The 16,712-nt window shown below is 48.1% G+C and overlaps 6 protein-coding genes across 6 annotated transcripts in view; 4 read left to right on the forward strand and 2 right to left on the reverse strand.

The window, feature by feature from the left end:
- Nucleotides 1-302: 302 nt before the first annotated feature.
- On the reverse strand, nt 303-5,112 carry F4812DRAFT_164917 (uncharacterized protein). The gene is made up of 6 exons (XM_047929861.1): nt 4,828-5,112; nt 4,738-4,766; nt 4,567-4,619; nt 4,267-4,519; nt 1,753-4,197; nt 303-1,695 (listed from the first exon to the last, which is right to left on the reverse strand). The coding sequence occupies exons 1-6, from the start codon at nt 4,920-4,922 to the stop codon at nt 359-361; spliced, it is 4,212 nt and encodes a 1,403-aa protein (XP_047793378.1). The 5' UTR covers nt 4,923-5,112; the 3' UTR covers nt 303-358.
- A 319-nt stretch (nt 5,113-5,431) lies between these two features.
- F4812DRAFT_164955 (RCC1/BLIP-II) lies at nt 5,432-6,876 on the forward strand. The gene is made up of 4 exons (XM_047929862.1): nt 5,432-5,841; nt 5,899-6,015; nt 6,081-6,279; nt 6,338-6,876. Exons 1-4 carry the CDS (start codon nt 5,679-5,681, stop codon nt 6,750-6,752), a joined length of 894 nt encoding a protein of 297 aa, XP_047793379.1. The 5' UTR covers nt 5,432-5,678; the 3' UTR covers nt 6,753-6,876.
- F4812DRAFT_165035 (proteasome A-type and B-type) lies at nt 6,722-8,278 on the reverse strand. The gene is made up of 5 exons (XM_047929864.1): nt 7,907-8,278; nt 7,775-7,845; nt 7,670-7,720; nt 7,012-7,614; nt 6,722-6,954 (listed from the first exon to the last, which is right to left on the reverse strand). The coding sequence occupies exons 1-5, from the start codon at nt 7,948-7,950 to the stop codon at nt 6,836-6,838; spliced, it is 888 nt and encodes a 295-aa protein (XP_047793380.1). The 5' UTR covers nt 7,951-8,278; the 3' UTR covers nt 6,722-6,835.
- A 681-nt stretch (nt 8,279-8,959) lies between these two features.
- F4812DRAFT_164969 (uncharacterized protein) lies at nt 8,960-10,483 on the forward strand. The gene is made up of 2 exons (XM_047929863.1): nt 8,960-9,902; nt 9,955-10,483. The coding sequence occupies exons 1-2, from the start codon at nt 9,126-9,128 to the stop codon at nt 10,075-10,077; spliced, it is 900 nt and encodes a 299-aa protein (XP_047793381.1). The 5' UTR covers nt 8,960-9,125; the 3' UTR covers nt 10,078-10,483.
- A 934-nt stretch (nt 10,484-11,417) lies between these two features.
- On the forward strand, nt 11,418-12,969 carry F4812DRAFT_165043 (glycosyltransferase family 34 protein). The gene is made up of 3 exons (XM_047929865.1): nt 11,418-12,100; nt 12,156-12,583; nt 12,647-12,969. Exons 1-3 carry the CDS (start codon nt 11,812-11,814, stop codon nt 12,863-12,865), a joined length of 936 nt encoding a protein of 311 aa, XP_047793382.1. The 5' UTR covers nt 11,418-11,811; the 3' UTR covers nt 12,866-12,969.
- A 1,403-nt stretch (nt 12,970-14,372) lies between these two features.
- Nucleotides 14,373-16,712, forward strand: part of F4812DRAFT_165071 (uncharacterized protein) — a 2,921-nt gene continuing 581 nt past the window's right edge. Inside the window, exons 1-2 of the mRNA XM_047929866.1 lie at nt 14,373-15,357; nt 15,448-16,525. Coding sequence (XP_047793383.1) covers nt 14,596-15,357; nt 15,448-16,525 — 1,840 coding nt within the window. The 5' untranslated portion in view covers nt 14,373-14,595. The remainder of the gene's footprint in view (nt 15,358-15,447; nt 16,526-16,712) is intronic.

Consider the following 16,712-nt stretch of genomic DNA (forward strand, 5'->3'; position numbering starts at 1 on the left):
TAGGGGCAAATCAAAGCTTACTATCCAAATAGTTAGTGCAATTGGTCGTTTGAGTGATAAGAGATACCATTAAAAGGAGGTAGCTTAGGAATTCTTATGAATTCTTCTGATATCATCTCTTTTGCACGAGGCATACTTTGTACATCGCAGCTAAAGTAGTTAGGTACGCTTAATTCTCTGCCGCTATATTAAACCTTGCCTGTGTACAACATCGGTGCTCACGTATAAACACGTCCTACCAAAGTAAGCTCGTTCATCATAGGAGATTCATAAGTCAACGCATTCTAGTATTTAACTTGATGGACCATAGTGCATCGCTATCGCTAACTAGCTGAAAATTGCTTATTCATTCGTTCGTTCATTCATTCGTTCGTTCGTCATCATCTTGGGGCCAATCACTCATCTCCTCATCAATCAAAGCATCCACTCCGCCTTGTTCCTCCTCTTGCACTTTCCTAGCCTCTCTACGCTCCCTGAGGATCTTATACGCCACGTATGCTGCCCTCGTCTGCACCTCCTCGGTAGTGACCCCGTCTTCGACCTCTGCAAGAACCTCGTCGCCAACCACCACCTTGCAGGTCAGTTCCCTATCCCCGTTCGAAAGTTTACGCGCCTCTGTCAGGTACTTGGCTTGCGTGCGCTTTGGAAGCATACCAACTTCGTGGCCGAGATGGTTTTTCGGGCTTATAACGTCGACTTTTTCCTCCAGTATGCGCCGGAGATACGATAGCACGCCCGTCCTCTCGACGACGTGCCTGCACACGTCCAGTGACCCCGAGTCTACCCACACGGCGCCAATCACGCTCTCGAAGAAATCCGAGAAGAACTTCGGGATATGGAGGTGGTAGAGCTGTACCCAGGGATATTCCTTCCCGTGATCGATAGCCTCAAGAATAGCCTCCCGCTCCTTTTCGTATCTCTCCTCTGCGTCTCGCTGAACAATGCTCATTTCCAGCGACGAGTGGCACATGAATTTCCAGAATGGAATTTTAGTTTTTGTCTCGATAGTAGATGTGTCTTCCGAGATAATCGTAGTCTCCTGCTCCACGCTCCACTCCATGCATAGGAAGCCCAGGAGATGTCCGTTGATACAAGCCATACGATTAATATGCATTTCATACTGGTTCATCTCGCGTTCGAAATCCCATATGGCGTCAACAACCACAGTGTCCAGGATGGAGTCGCCAATAAATTCAAGGCGCTCCATACAGTTCCCCGTCGAATTCATGTATCCGAAGGAAGAATGTGTAGCAGCTTCAATAAGTAAGTTCTTGTTACGGAAGGAATACCCTATCAGCTCTTCCAGGGGAGCCAAAGGGGGTGGAAGAAACGTGCCCATAGTAGTCTGGCTAGACAGCTCATCGCGAGCTGAATCCCAACTGCGCCATTCTACCTCAGGGACGAATACCCGGATACAGGCGAGCGCTTTGTCTATCCCACCGTCCAGGTACGCAGCTCCAATCAAGGCCTCCACCGCATCTGCAAGTGTTTTCGTCGACATTTCTCGTTTGCTACTCATACTTGCATCTGCTGCAACCATGTCCTCTGCATAGAGAGGTTTCCACTTCGAACCCGTGAACTCCTTTGTGAGAATGAACTTATCTAAACCGGTCTCTGTCGCTGAACGGCACAACCTGCCATTGGACACTTTGCTCGCTTTCATAGCGTCGAGATACCCTTCTGTGTAATGTCGTTCTGTAAAAGATTAGCATCAACGCAGTTTTATATCTAGTACAGGATAGAGCGACGTACTATTAGCAGCTATAGTAACAGTGGTAAGCATTTTCAGGAGTGAGTCGCCAAGAAACTCAAACCTTTCGTAGTTCGTCCCTTCTCGGGCCGACGGTGCACTAATAGCAGTAATGACTAGCGAGATGTCGGAGAAACCAACGTCTTTCAGTACGGTATTGCATAATTCGGTAGCAATCAAGTAAATCTCTATCATGTGTACGATCGAAGGAATGAGCATGCCAAAGTGAACATAGGATACATGAATCCCATCCACCCGGCAAACGCGCGTAGGATAAATTCTGTGAGTTGGTTTCGAAGAAGCTGTTGAAGGCTTTCCGGGAAAGTCGTGAAGAAAGTCTTTTCGTTTAATCCACGTATCCACCACCAGCCAAGGGATATCAACTGGTTCATTCATATATTGCTCCCTTACTATTAAGTCCGGATCAAGACGAGGCAATAACTCTTTGTATGAATAGAGAGCTCCGCCGACACGTATCAGTCTTGTGCCATCAAGACAAGACTCTTCAACACTCTCTTCAACACTCTTCTGGCCCACAAGCTCACCTAATGGGATATCCTGTGTTGGGGATCGAAGGTGCAGGACCGGTCGTGCATTGTCTCTAGATTCCCACTTACGATGCCGAAATGCTAGGTCTAGTAATGCTGTACTTTGATCTGCTTGGAGGGCTTCGGCGGGTACAACCTTAGTCGGACCCAATTCGATCTTCCAATGGCTGTACTTGTCCCAGAAGATATTGATATTTGATAAGCTTGGGAAGGGTACTGGCAATGTCGCGTCAATTTCACACAATACGCTGCCATGCTGGTTCACCAAACGTAACCTGCGCTGGTAAAACTCCTCACTGTTACCCCAAACACGTGCGATCTGTGTCCAGGGATCCCATTGCTCGCTTGCTTCTATTATTGAGTCCCTTGACTCGATTTCCTCTTTGAACTCGGTTTGAAGTGGCATGAGGTTATTATTAAGGAAACCAGCATCGTAGATAGCCTTATAAGCTATAAAGGCGGCGTCTTTGCTGGCATTTTTCTCAGTGAACCAGAGGCCTGTACTCTCCACCCGCCGAAGCTCCGGCGGTAACGACATCGGTAGGACTACTGTTGCCGATACTTGCGGTGCCTCCCCAAGCGGGCTAGGTGTTCGCTTGAAGATATAGTATGGCCGCGTATCAGCGTACTGGTGCACCGAAAGCTTCCTGCAAAAGTGTTCCAAGTGTGACTTCGCTTGATCGAAGTCGAGATGGGCTCCAGTCTCTGGTATATAGAAAGACTCGACCGCAGGTTCTTCCATTTCTTCGAGTTGCGCAGTTCTTATATCTTCTTCGTAGCGTCTCTTCATTTCCTCTTCAAGCGCCATCCACTGTTCGACCTGGGTTGTGATTTGGCTTGCTAACAGAATCAATTTTGAATCTCTCATCCGAGCTCTGCCACGTCTCTGGATAAAGGTCTTGAGGTTAGCTGGTGTGTCGAAGCAAATGACCATGTTGCAAGCCGGGACATCGATACCCTCTTCGAGGACACTCGTAGCTATGAGAAGGTCGAGCTTCCCATCTTGGAAATCCTTGAGATTTTGAGTGTATTCGGTTTTATTTGGGACACCGACGTCTCGCTTTTGGCTGAAGTGATTGCTCGTACCAATCATAGTACCGACCCGAAAGCGATCTTTTACTAACGGATGAATTGATAGGATATGTGACAGCATAGTTACTGTGGCGATCTCACGAACAAATACGATGCCGATAGTTCCATCGTCCGCATGAGATAGTTCCCGAATAAGTGCTGCGACCTTGTCCGATATATTATTAGACATACCGTACTCGAATGGTGGCGGTGTTGATGCTTTGACATTTTTCAACGCATTCGCAAGGTATTGTTTCTCCTGGGTATCCCACCCCTGGAAAAACAAATCATTTTCCTTCATCAGCTTTAGAAACTGGGCGATGGAGGTGGAAATGAAGTAATCTGCAGCCCAGTTTCCGAGTTCTCTGTGGATCGTGACACTTTTCCGCCAAAGGGATTGCATCTGGCTAAAGACGTACGTATCTTTGTTTCTAAGAGCTTTCTCAAGCTCCACCTGACTTCGCTCCCTCTTGTCCCTCCGCAGTCGAACAATATATGGATCCTCGTTTATATCCAGGCTGTAGTATACACCAGCCAAACTTTTCATGGTATTAGTTAGAGGAAAGTCGTCCTCATCCGGCTGAGTATAGAAAACATGGGTCATAGTTGGTCGCTTTACGACAGACAAGAGCTCATCTCGATGGATGCTTGGGCTCTTACAAACGGCATCCAGCGTCTGCTCTATTTTTTCTAGAGTGTCGAGCTTTGAACTTACGATCGGACTCGCCGTAAGACCGAGTATCGACGGAATTGGCAGGCCAGCGTTTTTACTATCACGGTATCGGTCCATGATTTTAGCACCGGCGTGTTTACCGCGACAGTTGTGGGCTGTTTGCATTAGATCAATGCTTTACTGTTAAATAAATAAAGAAGGGGGGGTAGCGCCTAGCTACTAACCTTCGTCGAAAACGATTAGAGAAAGCCGATTCATACGCACGAATGCATGGTTGACGGCGTCCAGGAGAACTTGATAAGTCGAAACGACTATCCGAACATTCCTTAGATAGTCATCCCATATACGAACGTTGGACCAGGTCTCTGGGCCGTCTGTGCCAACGAGAATCTTGGTCTGCACAGCTGGAATCTGGGTCCTGAGCACGCGAGCTTGCTGCTCGCATAGAGAGACGGTAGGGGTCAAAAACCAGACAAGCTATCAAAGTCAGCTATATATACAAACTAGTGACGAGGCGACTATACTGGCTTTATCAGGGGCAGACTTTTCCAGTTCTGCTTGGATTCTGAGAACGGCCCTGGAACATGGTAAGTATGTATACCAAACGGCGTAAGACATGGAGTCAGCTTTAGACCATGCCACATGATAGGTACGACATGGGTCTCAAGTGCAGTGATGGTATTCTATATACGTACACCTGAGTTTTTCCAGTTCCTGTGTCCATCTAGGGAAATAGGTAAGTAAGTCTAAGACGCGCAGCAGATATAACGACGGTATCTACCTACTGCAACAATAATGTTACGTTTGAGGCTTTCCTCGAACATCTCAAGCTGGTATTCACGGGCATGGATAACGCCCGAGTCCTTAGCTTGAACCTCATCCTTAATATCGATAGTACCAGCAATCGCCTCCAACTCTTCGGTAATTGCGAGTTGAGGTTTCATGTGGCTCTTCGAGACCACAGTATCGTCATCGCTATCACTAAGATTGTCTGTGATTAAGTCTACGGAACATACCGATGACACTACCTCAGGTTGAGCCATTTAGCGTTGTGAAAAATACGCAATTGAATTAAACTTAATCTCGTTGAGAGTTTATCGTATACCGCCGCTTGGTATCGTTCGCTTGTTACTCGGAAGCTTCCTGCCCAGATATAGGTTGCAAAGTCTAGCATCGTTTGCAAAAAAAAAAAATTTGTAAATTGATATATTTTTGTTTGCTTGTATACGACACGTCAATTTCATGCGTCGGGCAGAGACGTCAGATATTGCTGCCTAGCATCACGAGCTCCGAGTCGGCAAGGCTACCGCGCTTTGAGAGGAGGGACGCATATGTTGTGTTGCGCAGGTTGCGAAGTTGCAGCTTGTAAAGTAACACTACTTTAGGTATTGTAAACATTGTAATTGGTGAAGACGTAAAGTGCGCAAAAAGAAATATCCTTATTCACACTGTCTTCTCCCGCTAGATGGATTGTCTTATCGTCCAATCATTTGCACTTATAAGCTTAGGTATACTTAAGGTTACAGGTATGTAAGTACCCAACTGAGACAAAACATGCAATACCTGTACTAGGTGCCTACATGTGCGTATCTCTTCTATTCACACGTTGCAACTTACACGATTTATACATGCAATAATGGAACTCTTCGCTACCGGTTTCAATGCCTGGCGTCAACTACAGTTCGACAATAAGCGAGATAATGATAATTCCGACGAACCTCGCGATCTCAGTTCATTCCAATCCATCCTAAAAGACGATTTCATCGGATGTCCATGCTCTCTGCTATCGTGCACCTTCGGTCAGCGTTCTCTTACACAAGCTTAAGCGCTCCCATATACTAACTAATGCAAATAAGTCAAAACGGCATCCGCCGGTATACGGAATGCAGGCTTCATGGAGGATATTTCGGAAAGGCTTAAAGAGAAGCTTCTCTCATCCACGGCTGCCGTAGCTTGGAATGGCACCGTAGCAGGCACGTTGTTATTGGACTGTAGAAGATAACCCCCTGAACATCACTAACAAAACAGTTGTCTAAAGAATATGACGGCCATGGCACCATCCGTCAATATTCATCTACTGGTACACGTGAACAACAGTCGTTTTCTGGGTTGGGAAATATTGCACAACTAGCAGCATACGAAACGGGCTTCGTGGCTTTATCGCACGGCGGCCATGTCTGGACATGGGGCGACGAGCGGTATAGCGCTTGTCTTGGAAGACCAGTAACGCCCTCAAGGTAGAGAGATCCTTATCTTTTTTTTTCTTGAGGTAATAAAGCTAATATCGCACATCAGCCCAGCCGAAAGGCCTGGCCTTGTAGAAGAGCTTGAGGACTTGCCAACAGGCAAGATAAAAAAGATAAGCGCAGCTGGATATTTGGTTCTTGCGCTGACGGAAGGGCACGATCTCTACGCATGGGGTGGCCGCCCAGGGCAGGAATCGGTCCTTGAAGATATATCAAGTAGCCCGACACCTGTGCTAGTAGAAGAAAGCGATATATTCGATTGCGGGGTTGGGGAATCACATGTAATTGTACTTAGCTCGGAAGGCCATGTATATGTCATTGGTGATAACGGCAACGGTCAGCTAGGTTTACCAGATAGCAAAGTATATTCGTGGACGAGGGTCCCGTTGCGTTTAGAAGCGGGACAAGTAGTCTGCGGTGTAGAAGCAGGGCGAAGCACCTCATTCATATTGGCTAAGTATTGAATCCCTTGACTCTGCCATAATTGGACTCTCTATGCTGCTCTATGATACACGCAAACTCCTGCCAATTCCAGAAATGATGGTGCTCACAGATTTGTTAGGTAGTCCTCAATTTCTTGCGGGGTGAGCTTCCTGAAACGTGGACCAGTTGCGCCATGAACACCCTCCACTCCGAGTAGGTGATCAGCGGGAGGTCCAACGATACCTTCTAATGGTTAGTAATATCCCCTGAATTAGGTTAGGTACCTTCGTCATAACTTACCTATCTCGATGGTCTCTCCGTTCATCTCGCCCTCGATGGTTTCTTTCAAAGTTAGAAGCGCAATGTGTACAGCATCTTCCAACTCTAGACCTTCTGTGTATCTCTTCTCCAAGAACGTCTTGGCCGTCGTTGCGCTCTTGCCGATGGCAGTGGCCTTCCAAGGGAAATAACTTCCAGAGGGATCAACCTGGTAAAGCATGGGGCCGCCCTTTAGAATTCCGCCGGTCTTTCCCGAAGGCTTCTTCTCGCCTTCAAATTCGCCTTCGACGGCAGACTCCTCGTCGGGTAGAATACCCTCATCCCATCCGGCAATGAGCAGACTGACACCGTATGGTCGAACACCACCAGACTGCGTAGCTTCTTGCATCACTCGCGCAACGTCCTGCACTAATATTCTGGTGGGAGGGTACTCGTTGTAAATTCTCTTATATCCGGTGTGGGAAACTTTGCGTGCCTTGTCTACCAGCACTCTGTAATCCGGGCCCATGCCCGAGTAGACCATGCCGATGTTGGGAGTGATTAAGCTGACCTTGGACAAGGAGGAGGGGTCGGCAAGAGGCGAAGAGGATTTCTTCTCGGTCGCTAGGACGATGCCATTTGTCGCTTGCAATAGTCAGCGAATGTGCATATCGGCGCTTCAAACGACCTCAATTCTTACCTTTGATGCCCAGGGCCGTGACACCTTGGTTAACTGCGTTCAGAGCATACTCTAGCCAGCGGTATCGTTAGTTATTGTCGTGAACACTACCATAGCGTAGACTACTTCGGAGTCCAAGCACCCGTGAACATGCGCCGTGTAGGATATATAGCATACCAATCTGGACTAGTTTCCCGCTGTTGGGAGTTAGTTAACAGTCGCAAGTTACATAGATATATTTATTAGAAGGGTGTTTACCTTGGGGAGAAAGTCGTTAAGGAAAAGGAATAACGGTCGGCCATGATTGAAAGGCGATATGGGAAAGGTCGATGTGAGAGGGAATTACTAGAAAATCCACGGTGGTGTTGGTGGTGTCGTCGGTGGTAGTGATGGTGGTGTAAAGCTGGTATGGGTGGATTAGATGGATGAGGCTACAGGAACCTTGAGCTGTGTGTGGGGAGCTAGGTACAGTTGATTGCTAGGCATCGCGGGTTTGCGCGTCAGAGTTCAGGTTCAATAGAAGTACCTAACCTAAGAGGTAGGTACAATGGTACCTATCAGCCTACCTAGTCCCTAGCACTTGCTAAAGTGCTGAAGTGCTTCAGGGCAACCCGCACCGTACCTAACCTCCCTAACCTTACCTAATCGAACAGCACAGCAAATGGGAGCTTTTGTTTGTATGAAATGCCCGACGGGGGATGGCCCGGAACACTCAAGTCGGAATATTTGGGCTCCGAAGATCGAGCTCTCAACTTTAATTGAATTAAGTAATTGAATTGAATTCCGATTACCTATGCACCAAATGAAGTTGAAATTTCTAGAACGAAACTTGAGGTAAAGTTACCTTATAACCACAACCATCCGAAGTTGGGTTGCAAACTTCCTATGACACGCTGGCTTGATTTAGCTATGCCGCATGCTGATTCCGAGACTGGTGCCCGGAAAGAAGAGCTGGAGCATTAAATATTTGACTTGACGGAGGAAAAAAAAGGAAAAAAAAAAAACAAACAGTTGTTACGGTTGACAATCCAACACCTGCACACCACCGGGCGTACATGCAAACGACATGCAACAGCACAGCCCTCCATTTTAGTACCTAACTGCAGCCTCCTTTCGTACCCGAGGATCTTTTTCATCAGTATCATATCAATACCCTTTATTCGGCTTACTACGCCCTTTGTATCCGTACATACGTCAAACAATGGTACTCGATTCTATCCTTCCAGATTCTATTCGAATTTGCAGTATATTATAACAGTGAGAATCTGAGTAGGACACTCTATTGACCTACCTTTCTATTTCCTTTTGAACCTTGACCCTAGCCGTACGTATCATAAGTTACTGCGAACCATAGTAGCTTACTAGTTTCCCGTCTCCTTCCATTGTTTTCCGTTTTCTTTAATCTCAGTACGACATACCGAACAACCCGATACCTCTAAATCGCTTACCTTACCGATACTGCCCCTGCAACCTACCAATGGACACTCAATCGTCGTTCGGAACTGCCACTGGCAGCGATTATTCTCGGCGGCCCCGATCACAACCCGAATCACAATCAGCTCCGAATCGCAACGAGTCAAGAAAGCATGTTCGGATGTGCTGGATTTGCCATGATGAAGTAGAGGCGACGTATGAAGAAGCCGGTTTCTTAGATGGTCTTCGTAATCGACGTCCGAAAAGGCACTACATCTCTGAGGATGGAGACCGACTTATCAACCCATGTCTCTGTAAGGGCAGCGTTAAATACGTCCACGAAGGTTGCTTGAAGCTCTGGATGAACGAGAACCCTAATGCTTGGAGGTGTGATCGATGTCGTTACCAGTATAGGATGGGACGTTTAACGTGGGCCCAACGGCTCCGGAGCCCGCTCGTAGCTCTAGGCCTCACTATCCTCATCCTCCTCGTTACGATATTTCTGCTTGGGTTTATAGCCGACCCTATCCTCAATTTATGGCTTGATCCTGTTGGTACTATAGCAGAGTCGGTCACAACTGGTCATATCAGTCTAGACGACGACCTTGATCTGCTGTATGAAGAATCGGGCTGGTTTGGTCACTTTATCAAAGGGCTTTTCTCGCTAGGCTTGCTTGGGTTCGTCAAGGCATTCCTTGTTATGAGTCCGTGGCAATGGTGGAATTTACGGACCAGCGGTATAATAGGCGGAGGAGGTGGTCGTCGAGCTGGAACTGGGCGTGAGCGCATGGAAAGTATCAACTTAGCTCTCGTCCTCATCGGTGTATTCACATTCTTATATGTAAGTCGCAAGTTTTAATGGCGCGTTAAGCTTCTACTGACAGGTATTTTAGACGGTGTGGAAAGCCACACGAAAGTGGACCGAGAAAACTCTTGACCGGGCAAGTCAGAGGATCCTAAATGTCCAACGCGACAATAATGACAATAGCTCTGACGACAGTGATGACGAAGATTAGTCTAAGCTAGGGATGAACTAGAAACGATCTCTTCAACTCGTCTTCATAAAAGTAGACAAATATAATGATTTACTAGTACGAAGTCATTCCCGACAAGATATGTTCAACTATCTAATGTCATGCGGCAACGGATATTCTATAGTTTCATGATGGATTCGTTTCCACAGGGTTAGAAATGACGTGATAATGCTTCTACGAACCTAGGTCGAAGACTTGATTCACCTTTGCAAAATTCGTCCTATACCCATCTAACCTAGTCGTCTTGGCTTGAACTCGTCGTAATGATTGCGATGCCCTGGTCTAAGCACCGTCTTATTGTGATAGTATTTCAGTGTATGAATGTGGAGCCAGGCCATATCACATGATATGAAGTCACGTGATATGCTCACTAAAACTTTCACCAGAAGGGAAAAAAAGAAGAAGCTGAACCAAACGTGTTTTTCATACACGCAATGCACACTCTTAAGTTGCCTCGAAGAACGCTCTCCCGTATCCTGTCAACTAGTCTGTGTGCAGAGATTGATACCTTGTTTCAATCTGATGGGTCGAGCGTCTTGCTTTTACCCGCATGCAGTTTTTGTTCGAGGACGTCGTAAAATCAGCCTCGCGTCGTTGGCTCTTTTTGAGTCGTGTCGATGCGGTTTACCCTTTTTTATTCCATCTCTGGTCTTGTTTATATAAAGGGGTGACCTGGCTATTTCCGATACATTTTATTCTAATTCTTCAATGGGGTTTCTTTCTACCTAAGTATTTCCATCGCAATTCACTGTTTGATGATAAGTGTGCATTTATTTACCTAAGTAATTTGTGTATGCTGCCAGATTGCATTTGTACTATGGAGATGAAGCATTATCTACGAGTACGTCTGTACTATATCTAAATCGTACAAGGTAGGTAGTACAATTGCAAGGCTTTATGTTAGGTAAGCACACAAGGGACGCTAATCCCAGGCTTAGCTCAGCTTTATCCAATCCCCAAAAAAACAGGGGTTCCAGGCCGTTCCAATTACAGGTAACAATACCTAAGGTACTACGCTAAAGTTGAATTAAAAAAAGTGCAGCCAAAAAAAAGTCGGACAAATGCAATCTGGCGATGAGCTGAGTTGCAACATGGTTTTTTTGCGACATGTCAGAATTACAGCGGCTACTCTACTATGTATGCGTAAAATAATAGCTAAATTAAGCTTGAAATTGATAACATCTAAAAGTTAGCCTGATGCGACGGGAACCCCATTGCCTATCCAAATTGCGAAAATCCCTAGGTTAATAATTTCCAGCACCTTGTCGTTATCTCGTCTCTCTCTCTCTTTTTTATTTGTTTTAATTTTGTAATTCACCCCTTCATCACTTCTCTCGAGTCTCGGCTCCGATTGCGCCAGAGCGGCCACGTCCCTCACGTCTACTCATTTGGGCGAAATTGCCCGCCTTTTGGCTCAATCGCTCGCTATTTACTTATTTACCTATTTTCCTATTTTCCTAGGTAGCCGAAAGGGTATAATTGTTTGGATTGCGTGAATTGATCTGTCGTCATATCATCCGCAACCATTATATCGTATCACGCCGAATCGCACAATCGGGTACAGAAGACGAGACGTAAACGAGACATAACGCGCCGTTCCTAATTATTCCCTTTGAATCTCCAAGCCACTCGACTACCTTAACTTTACCTTCCTTTCTTCAGCAGTTCCGGGAGAGGGATATACATATCTCTATACCCTCCCTATTGATCTTGACGATGCATTACGCTTATCCTCCTCGAAAAAGTTCGAACCCACCACCTTACCTACCTCGTTCCACCCGAATACCGAGAATAAGGAGGAGTCAACTTAAGCCGATCGCTTTCTTTGCCCTAATAATTATCGGGTTGATATGGGTATTTTCCGGTGGCTCGAAACACGCAGGGCATCGCAAGATATCCGGCAAGCCTCCAGTTGTGCTGGTAACCGTGTTCGATGATAAGATTGACAACTCAGTGTATATCAATAATATTAAGGAAAATAGAATGCAATATGCGGAGAAACATGGTGAGGTTCCAGAATAGTCTGGTTATTCCCTGGCTGTTGTCTAATCGTCGAATAGGGTATGGTACACTACTCGCCAAAGCGAGCGACTACAACCTCATGGGATCCCCTGCGTCTTGGGCAAAGGTTGTAGCAATGCGCCATGCGATGACCAAATACCCCGATTGTAAATACATGTGGTTTCTCGATCAGAACGCGCTTATTATGAATCCGCATCTGAAGGTGGAAGACTACGTCATGGGCGCCAGCAAACTCGAAACCACCATGCTTAAGGATATTCCTGTTGTCCCCCCAGACAGCATTATCAAGACATTTTCCCACCTGAAAGGAAATGATGTCGAGTTCGTTCTTACGCAGGATAAAGAAGGCCTGTCTTCGACCAGTTTCGTGATCAAAAACGGCGAGTGGGCCAAATTCTTCCTCGACACTTGGTTTGACCCGTTATATCGAAGCTACAACTTCCAAAAGGCGGAAACACATGCCTTGGTAAGTCGCCATTGTATCCAAACTCCCTCTCGACGGGATTAGAGGAGTGCTAACTCTCACTAGGAACATATCGTCCAATGGCATCCAACGATTTTGTCAAAGTTGGTCATTGTTCCTCAGCATATAATAAACGCCTACAACAATAACGGTCACGGGGAGCAGTACAAGGATGGCGATATCGCAGTCGTATTCGCCCACTGTTCTAATGTCGGAGATCATAGCTGTGCTAAAGAGGCGGAACGCTTTTCCCAGCAATGGCGGACGTCATTTTCCAGGGCATGAGAGAACACGCGATGATGTATTGACGAAAATCAAACGTTTCGATGCAGGTACCAAACCCGACGCCGCGACGATCGAAGGGGAGAGTAGCGGCATACATGTTGTTTGTTATAGGCGTTTAAGGAGCACAAGGATATTACCTAGATTCGGATATTCTATGGGCCATTAACTATACCAACGGGACACACTGGCATTTACATAGGTGTTTTGATGGCTTGGAGATTGGCCTCAGTCCGAGAAGTGCTGCTGGATGAATGGATGGGATGGATGAATGTATTACATAGGTATTCTTCTGGGTCAGGCCTGGAGAGGATTTTGATGTTGAGACTTAGCGAACAGAGCAACTGGCTGTCATGTACGTCTTGAAAACGAACATGGTTCAATCGAAAAAGAAAAAAGAATTTAATAGATATCCCTGGTCATGACCCTAACCTAGCAGGTCGTTGGGTACCTTAAATATTCTTTAGTACTTAATATTAAAGTGACACATAGACAGGAGAAGAGGTCTATGTGGACAGGCAAGTTTTCGTCGATGTTAGCACATGTCTATCATCTACCTACACAATAGTATCTACACATCGAAGTCGAAACCCATGAGAGTCGCTCACTTAGGTGCATTTGTCCTCTTCCGCGCGTCTTCCTAAAGGAACCTTTCCGGTTGGCTTCCTATACTACCTGGTTCTTTCTCTAGGCGAGCGGTGGAATTGTTGCCGAACCTCTTCGGGTGTCTGCCATCCGATGACAAAGAGACGACTTATACGTTTCAGTTACGCCCGGGCATACCCTGCAGGCATCTCCAAACGTCTGTGCCACTCGCATGCGAGCACGTTATCGACGTGACAAAATCTTGAATAAGCTAGGCTTAGGAGATATCACTCGCATAGGTACCTAACCTACTAAGATATTGCATATGATATGGTGGCGGGGCGAGATTCGGATAATCGGTGATGGTATCAAGATCAAGAACCGTAATCAAGTTCAAAGTTCAATCATACATACATTTGTTTACTCTCGATACATTTCATTCGACGTAGGAAAAAGTCAAGTAACAAAACCGCAACCGCAAACAGATCTTCAACGTCGGGAATGTCACCTTATTACCGAGCTCGGGTTTGGGCAATAAGACACATCCTAAGCAATACTTCTAATACATATTACACTCACGGATGCGCAAATGTCGTCGGCTTGCCTAACTCGAATATGAAATCAATGCGATTTATACCTATACCTATACTACATCCTAGATTTTATCTGGTCGATATCGTCTCTGGTGGTTTCTCATTGTAGATCATACATGTGACCAAAAGCTACTTTGAAGACTTACTGGGTTGACCAAGGCGATCACACATACCCTGGCTCCAGGTCCAGTGTTCCTGCAAGGGGGGCTCCATCACACGCATCTCCTCCATCTGGACTCAACGCCAACAGCTCGGTAACCGCTGTTCGCATGAAACCTTAGGTAGTTATCGCTGTTATTAACCTAGCAAGATGGAATCCTAGCAGCTGAGTAGGAGGCTCAGACGAACAAAGACGGGGACGATGGGGACGACGGAGCTGTTAGCTACCAGAGGCTGTCTGTCATATGTGCTTTGACCTTGACCTTGCCCTTGGTTTCAACTTCGTCCGTTCTTCTTCTCTCTCTCTCTCTCTTCTTTCGCATTGGTTTTCCGTCTCCATGACATTGTTTTAGCGACAGGCACTAGTCCAAGTCACTCGTTATGGACTCGTGAACAATGCTGCAGAGCGGGCTCTTGCGGTGCTCTCTACTCATCGCGCTGGGCACGATAGGGATATGGGCTAACGAGCATGCTAGGGGACATGTGGAGTTAACATCACATCGAGTGGCTCGAGTGCCACGAGGAGAAGAATCATTATTCAGAAAGAATTGCTTCTACCGTGCCGTTGTCGAAGAGGATAAGGAAATTAAGAGACTTATAATAGAAGAGATACCAGAAGCCACACAGAGGAGAAGAAGTCCCAAAGAGCAGGCAGCTCCGGCTTTGATAATACCTCAACCTACACCACCACCGCCACCGCCGCCGCAGAAACGCCAAGACGATGGCCAAATCCAAGCGCTCTCCCAACAGCTCCGATCGCTGTCGGAATCCGCGACCCGCGCGATATCATCCGTATCGTCCAGCGCCTCCTCAGCCATGAGCCTCGCGTCGCAATCCGCGCAGTCCGTGCAGCAGTCGGCCGACCAGGCGGTCCGGGCCGCCAGCCAGAGCGCCGACGAGGCCAGCCGGCAGCTGGCGCAGACGCAGTCGTCGGCCGCCAGCGCCGTCTCCGCGGCGAGCGCGCGCGCGAGCGACGACCTCGCGCGGTCGCTGGCGAGCATGAGCAGCCGGATCTCGTCCAACTTGGCTAGCGTCCAGAGCAGCGCCAGCAGCATGATCAGCGCCGCGCGGGCAGAGGCAAGCTCGAGCGCGGCGAGCGCGGTCAACATAGCCGCAAGCAAAATCCAGGAGGCGAGGGCCGGTGCAAGCGGCGTCAGGGTAGGCTCTTATCTCGTTCGCTTTCGCCGACATACACACATGCATACATACTATTATTAGGTATTTTTTTAAGCTGACATGGCACAATAGACCGATGTGAATCCTGCCGTATCGCAAGTACAATCCGACTCGATTTCAGGCACCAACCTCGCCATCATAGTGACTGTGTCGGTGGTCGGCACGGCTATATTGACAGCCATAGCTTCGTACTTCGTTGTGCGCTACCGACGGAAGAGAAGACGCGAGCGGCAGCCGCTAGCCGCAGCAGCAGTAAACCACAACGAGAGCCAGTACGACAAGTACGAGAAGCCGATCGCGGTACGCGGGACGATAGGGACCCCGCGTTTTACGCCCTTTGGCGGCGGGACCGGCTACCCGATGGACAAGTTCAAGCTTCCGGACTTGGGCCTGAGTCCGTTCCTGCGGAAGAAGACCAACGAGGAGATCCCAGGCGAGATCGGCTTTGCGAAGAGCGCGTACAGCAGTAGCAATAGCAATAACGACGGCGGGGTGTCTGTCAGCGGCGATGTGTACGGTGTTTCGCCCGCGAGCTTCAGGCTGCAGAAGGATAATAGCATCAAGAGCGCAACAAGTGTGCGGCTTATTAGAGTAGGCAGCAACAACAGTAAAGGGAAAGAAAAAGCCAAAGAAGAGGATCAGAAAGCTCTCCTTAGTCCTATCCTCTCCCCCGCACCGTCGCTTCCCAGAGAGACGCCAACGCCAACGCCAACAGTACCGAGCGCACCAGTCACAGTATCACCGGCGCCTCCGCCAGAGCCCATTTCGCCCGTTTCGCCAACCTCTCCGGTATCGCCCGTAGAGTCGGATATCGCAGAACCGCGACGGGCAGCTACGCGGCCTGTCCGAAACCCGGAACCGGTAGAGAAGGAGGAGCCGGTTTTAAGTCCTACTACCATACCCACTACCACAATGACCAGCCAGAACCGGCTCCGTTTCCGGGACAGCAGCGAGGTGGAATCGGCCGAGCCCTCGCCGGTAAATTGGCGATTATCATCGGCGCGTGCCGCCGCCGCAACAAACTTGATGCGGAACACGAACGCGAACACGAACACGTCCAGCTTGCGAACGACAACAACAACTACAAGCCCTGGTGGCAGCGACAGCGGCCAGTCACCGCCTAGGCGCCCCAAGAACGCAGGTGCCAGCTGTATGTGATACGGAGTCCTACCTCCTCCTCTTTTACTTTCAGCCCGTCCCAGAGCCAGCAAGCATCTAATAGAGCTTGTTGAGCTTCTATTGTCCCTGAAGCTTCCCCTGGGGGGGGGGGGGGGGGGGGGGGGGGGGGGGGGGGGGGGGCCGCGGGGGGGGCGCGGGGCGGGGGGGGGGCGGGGGGC

The sequence above is a fragment of the Daldinia caldariorum genome, assembly GCF_022478825.1.
Source record: "Daldinia caldariorum strain CBS 122874 unplaced genomic scaffold F4812scaffold_2, whole genome shotgun sequence".
Lineage (NCBI taxonomy): Eukaryota > Fungi > Ascomycota > Sordariomycetes > Xylariales > Hypoxylaceae > Daldinia > Daldinia caldariorum.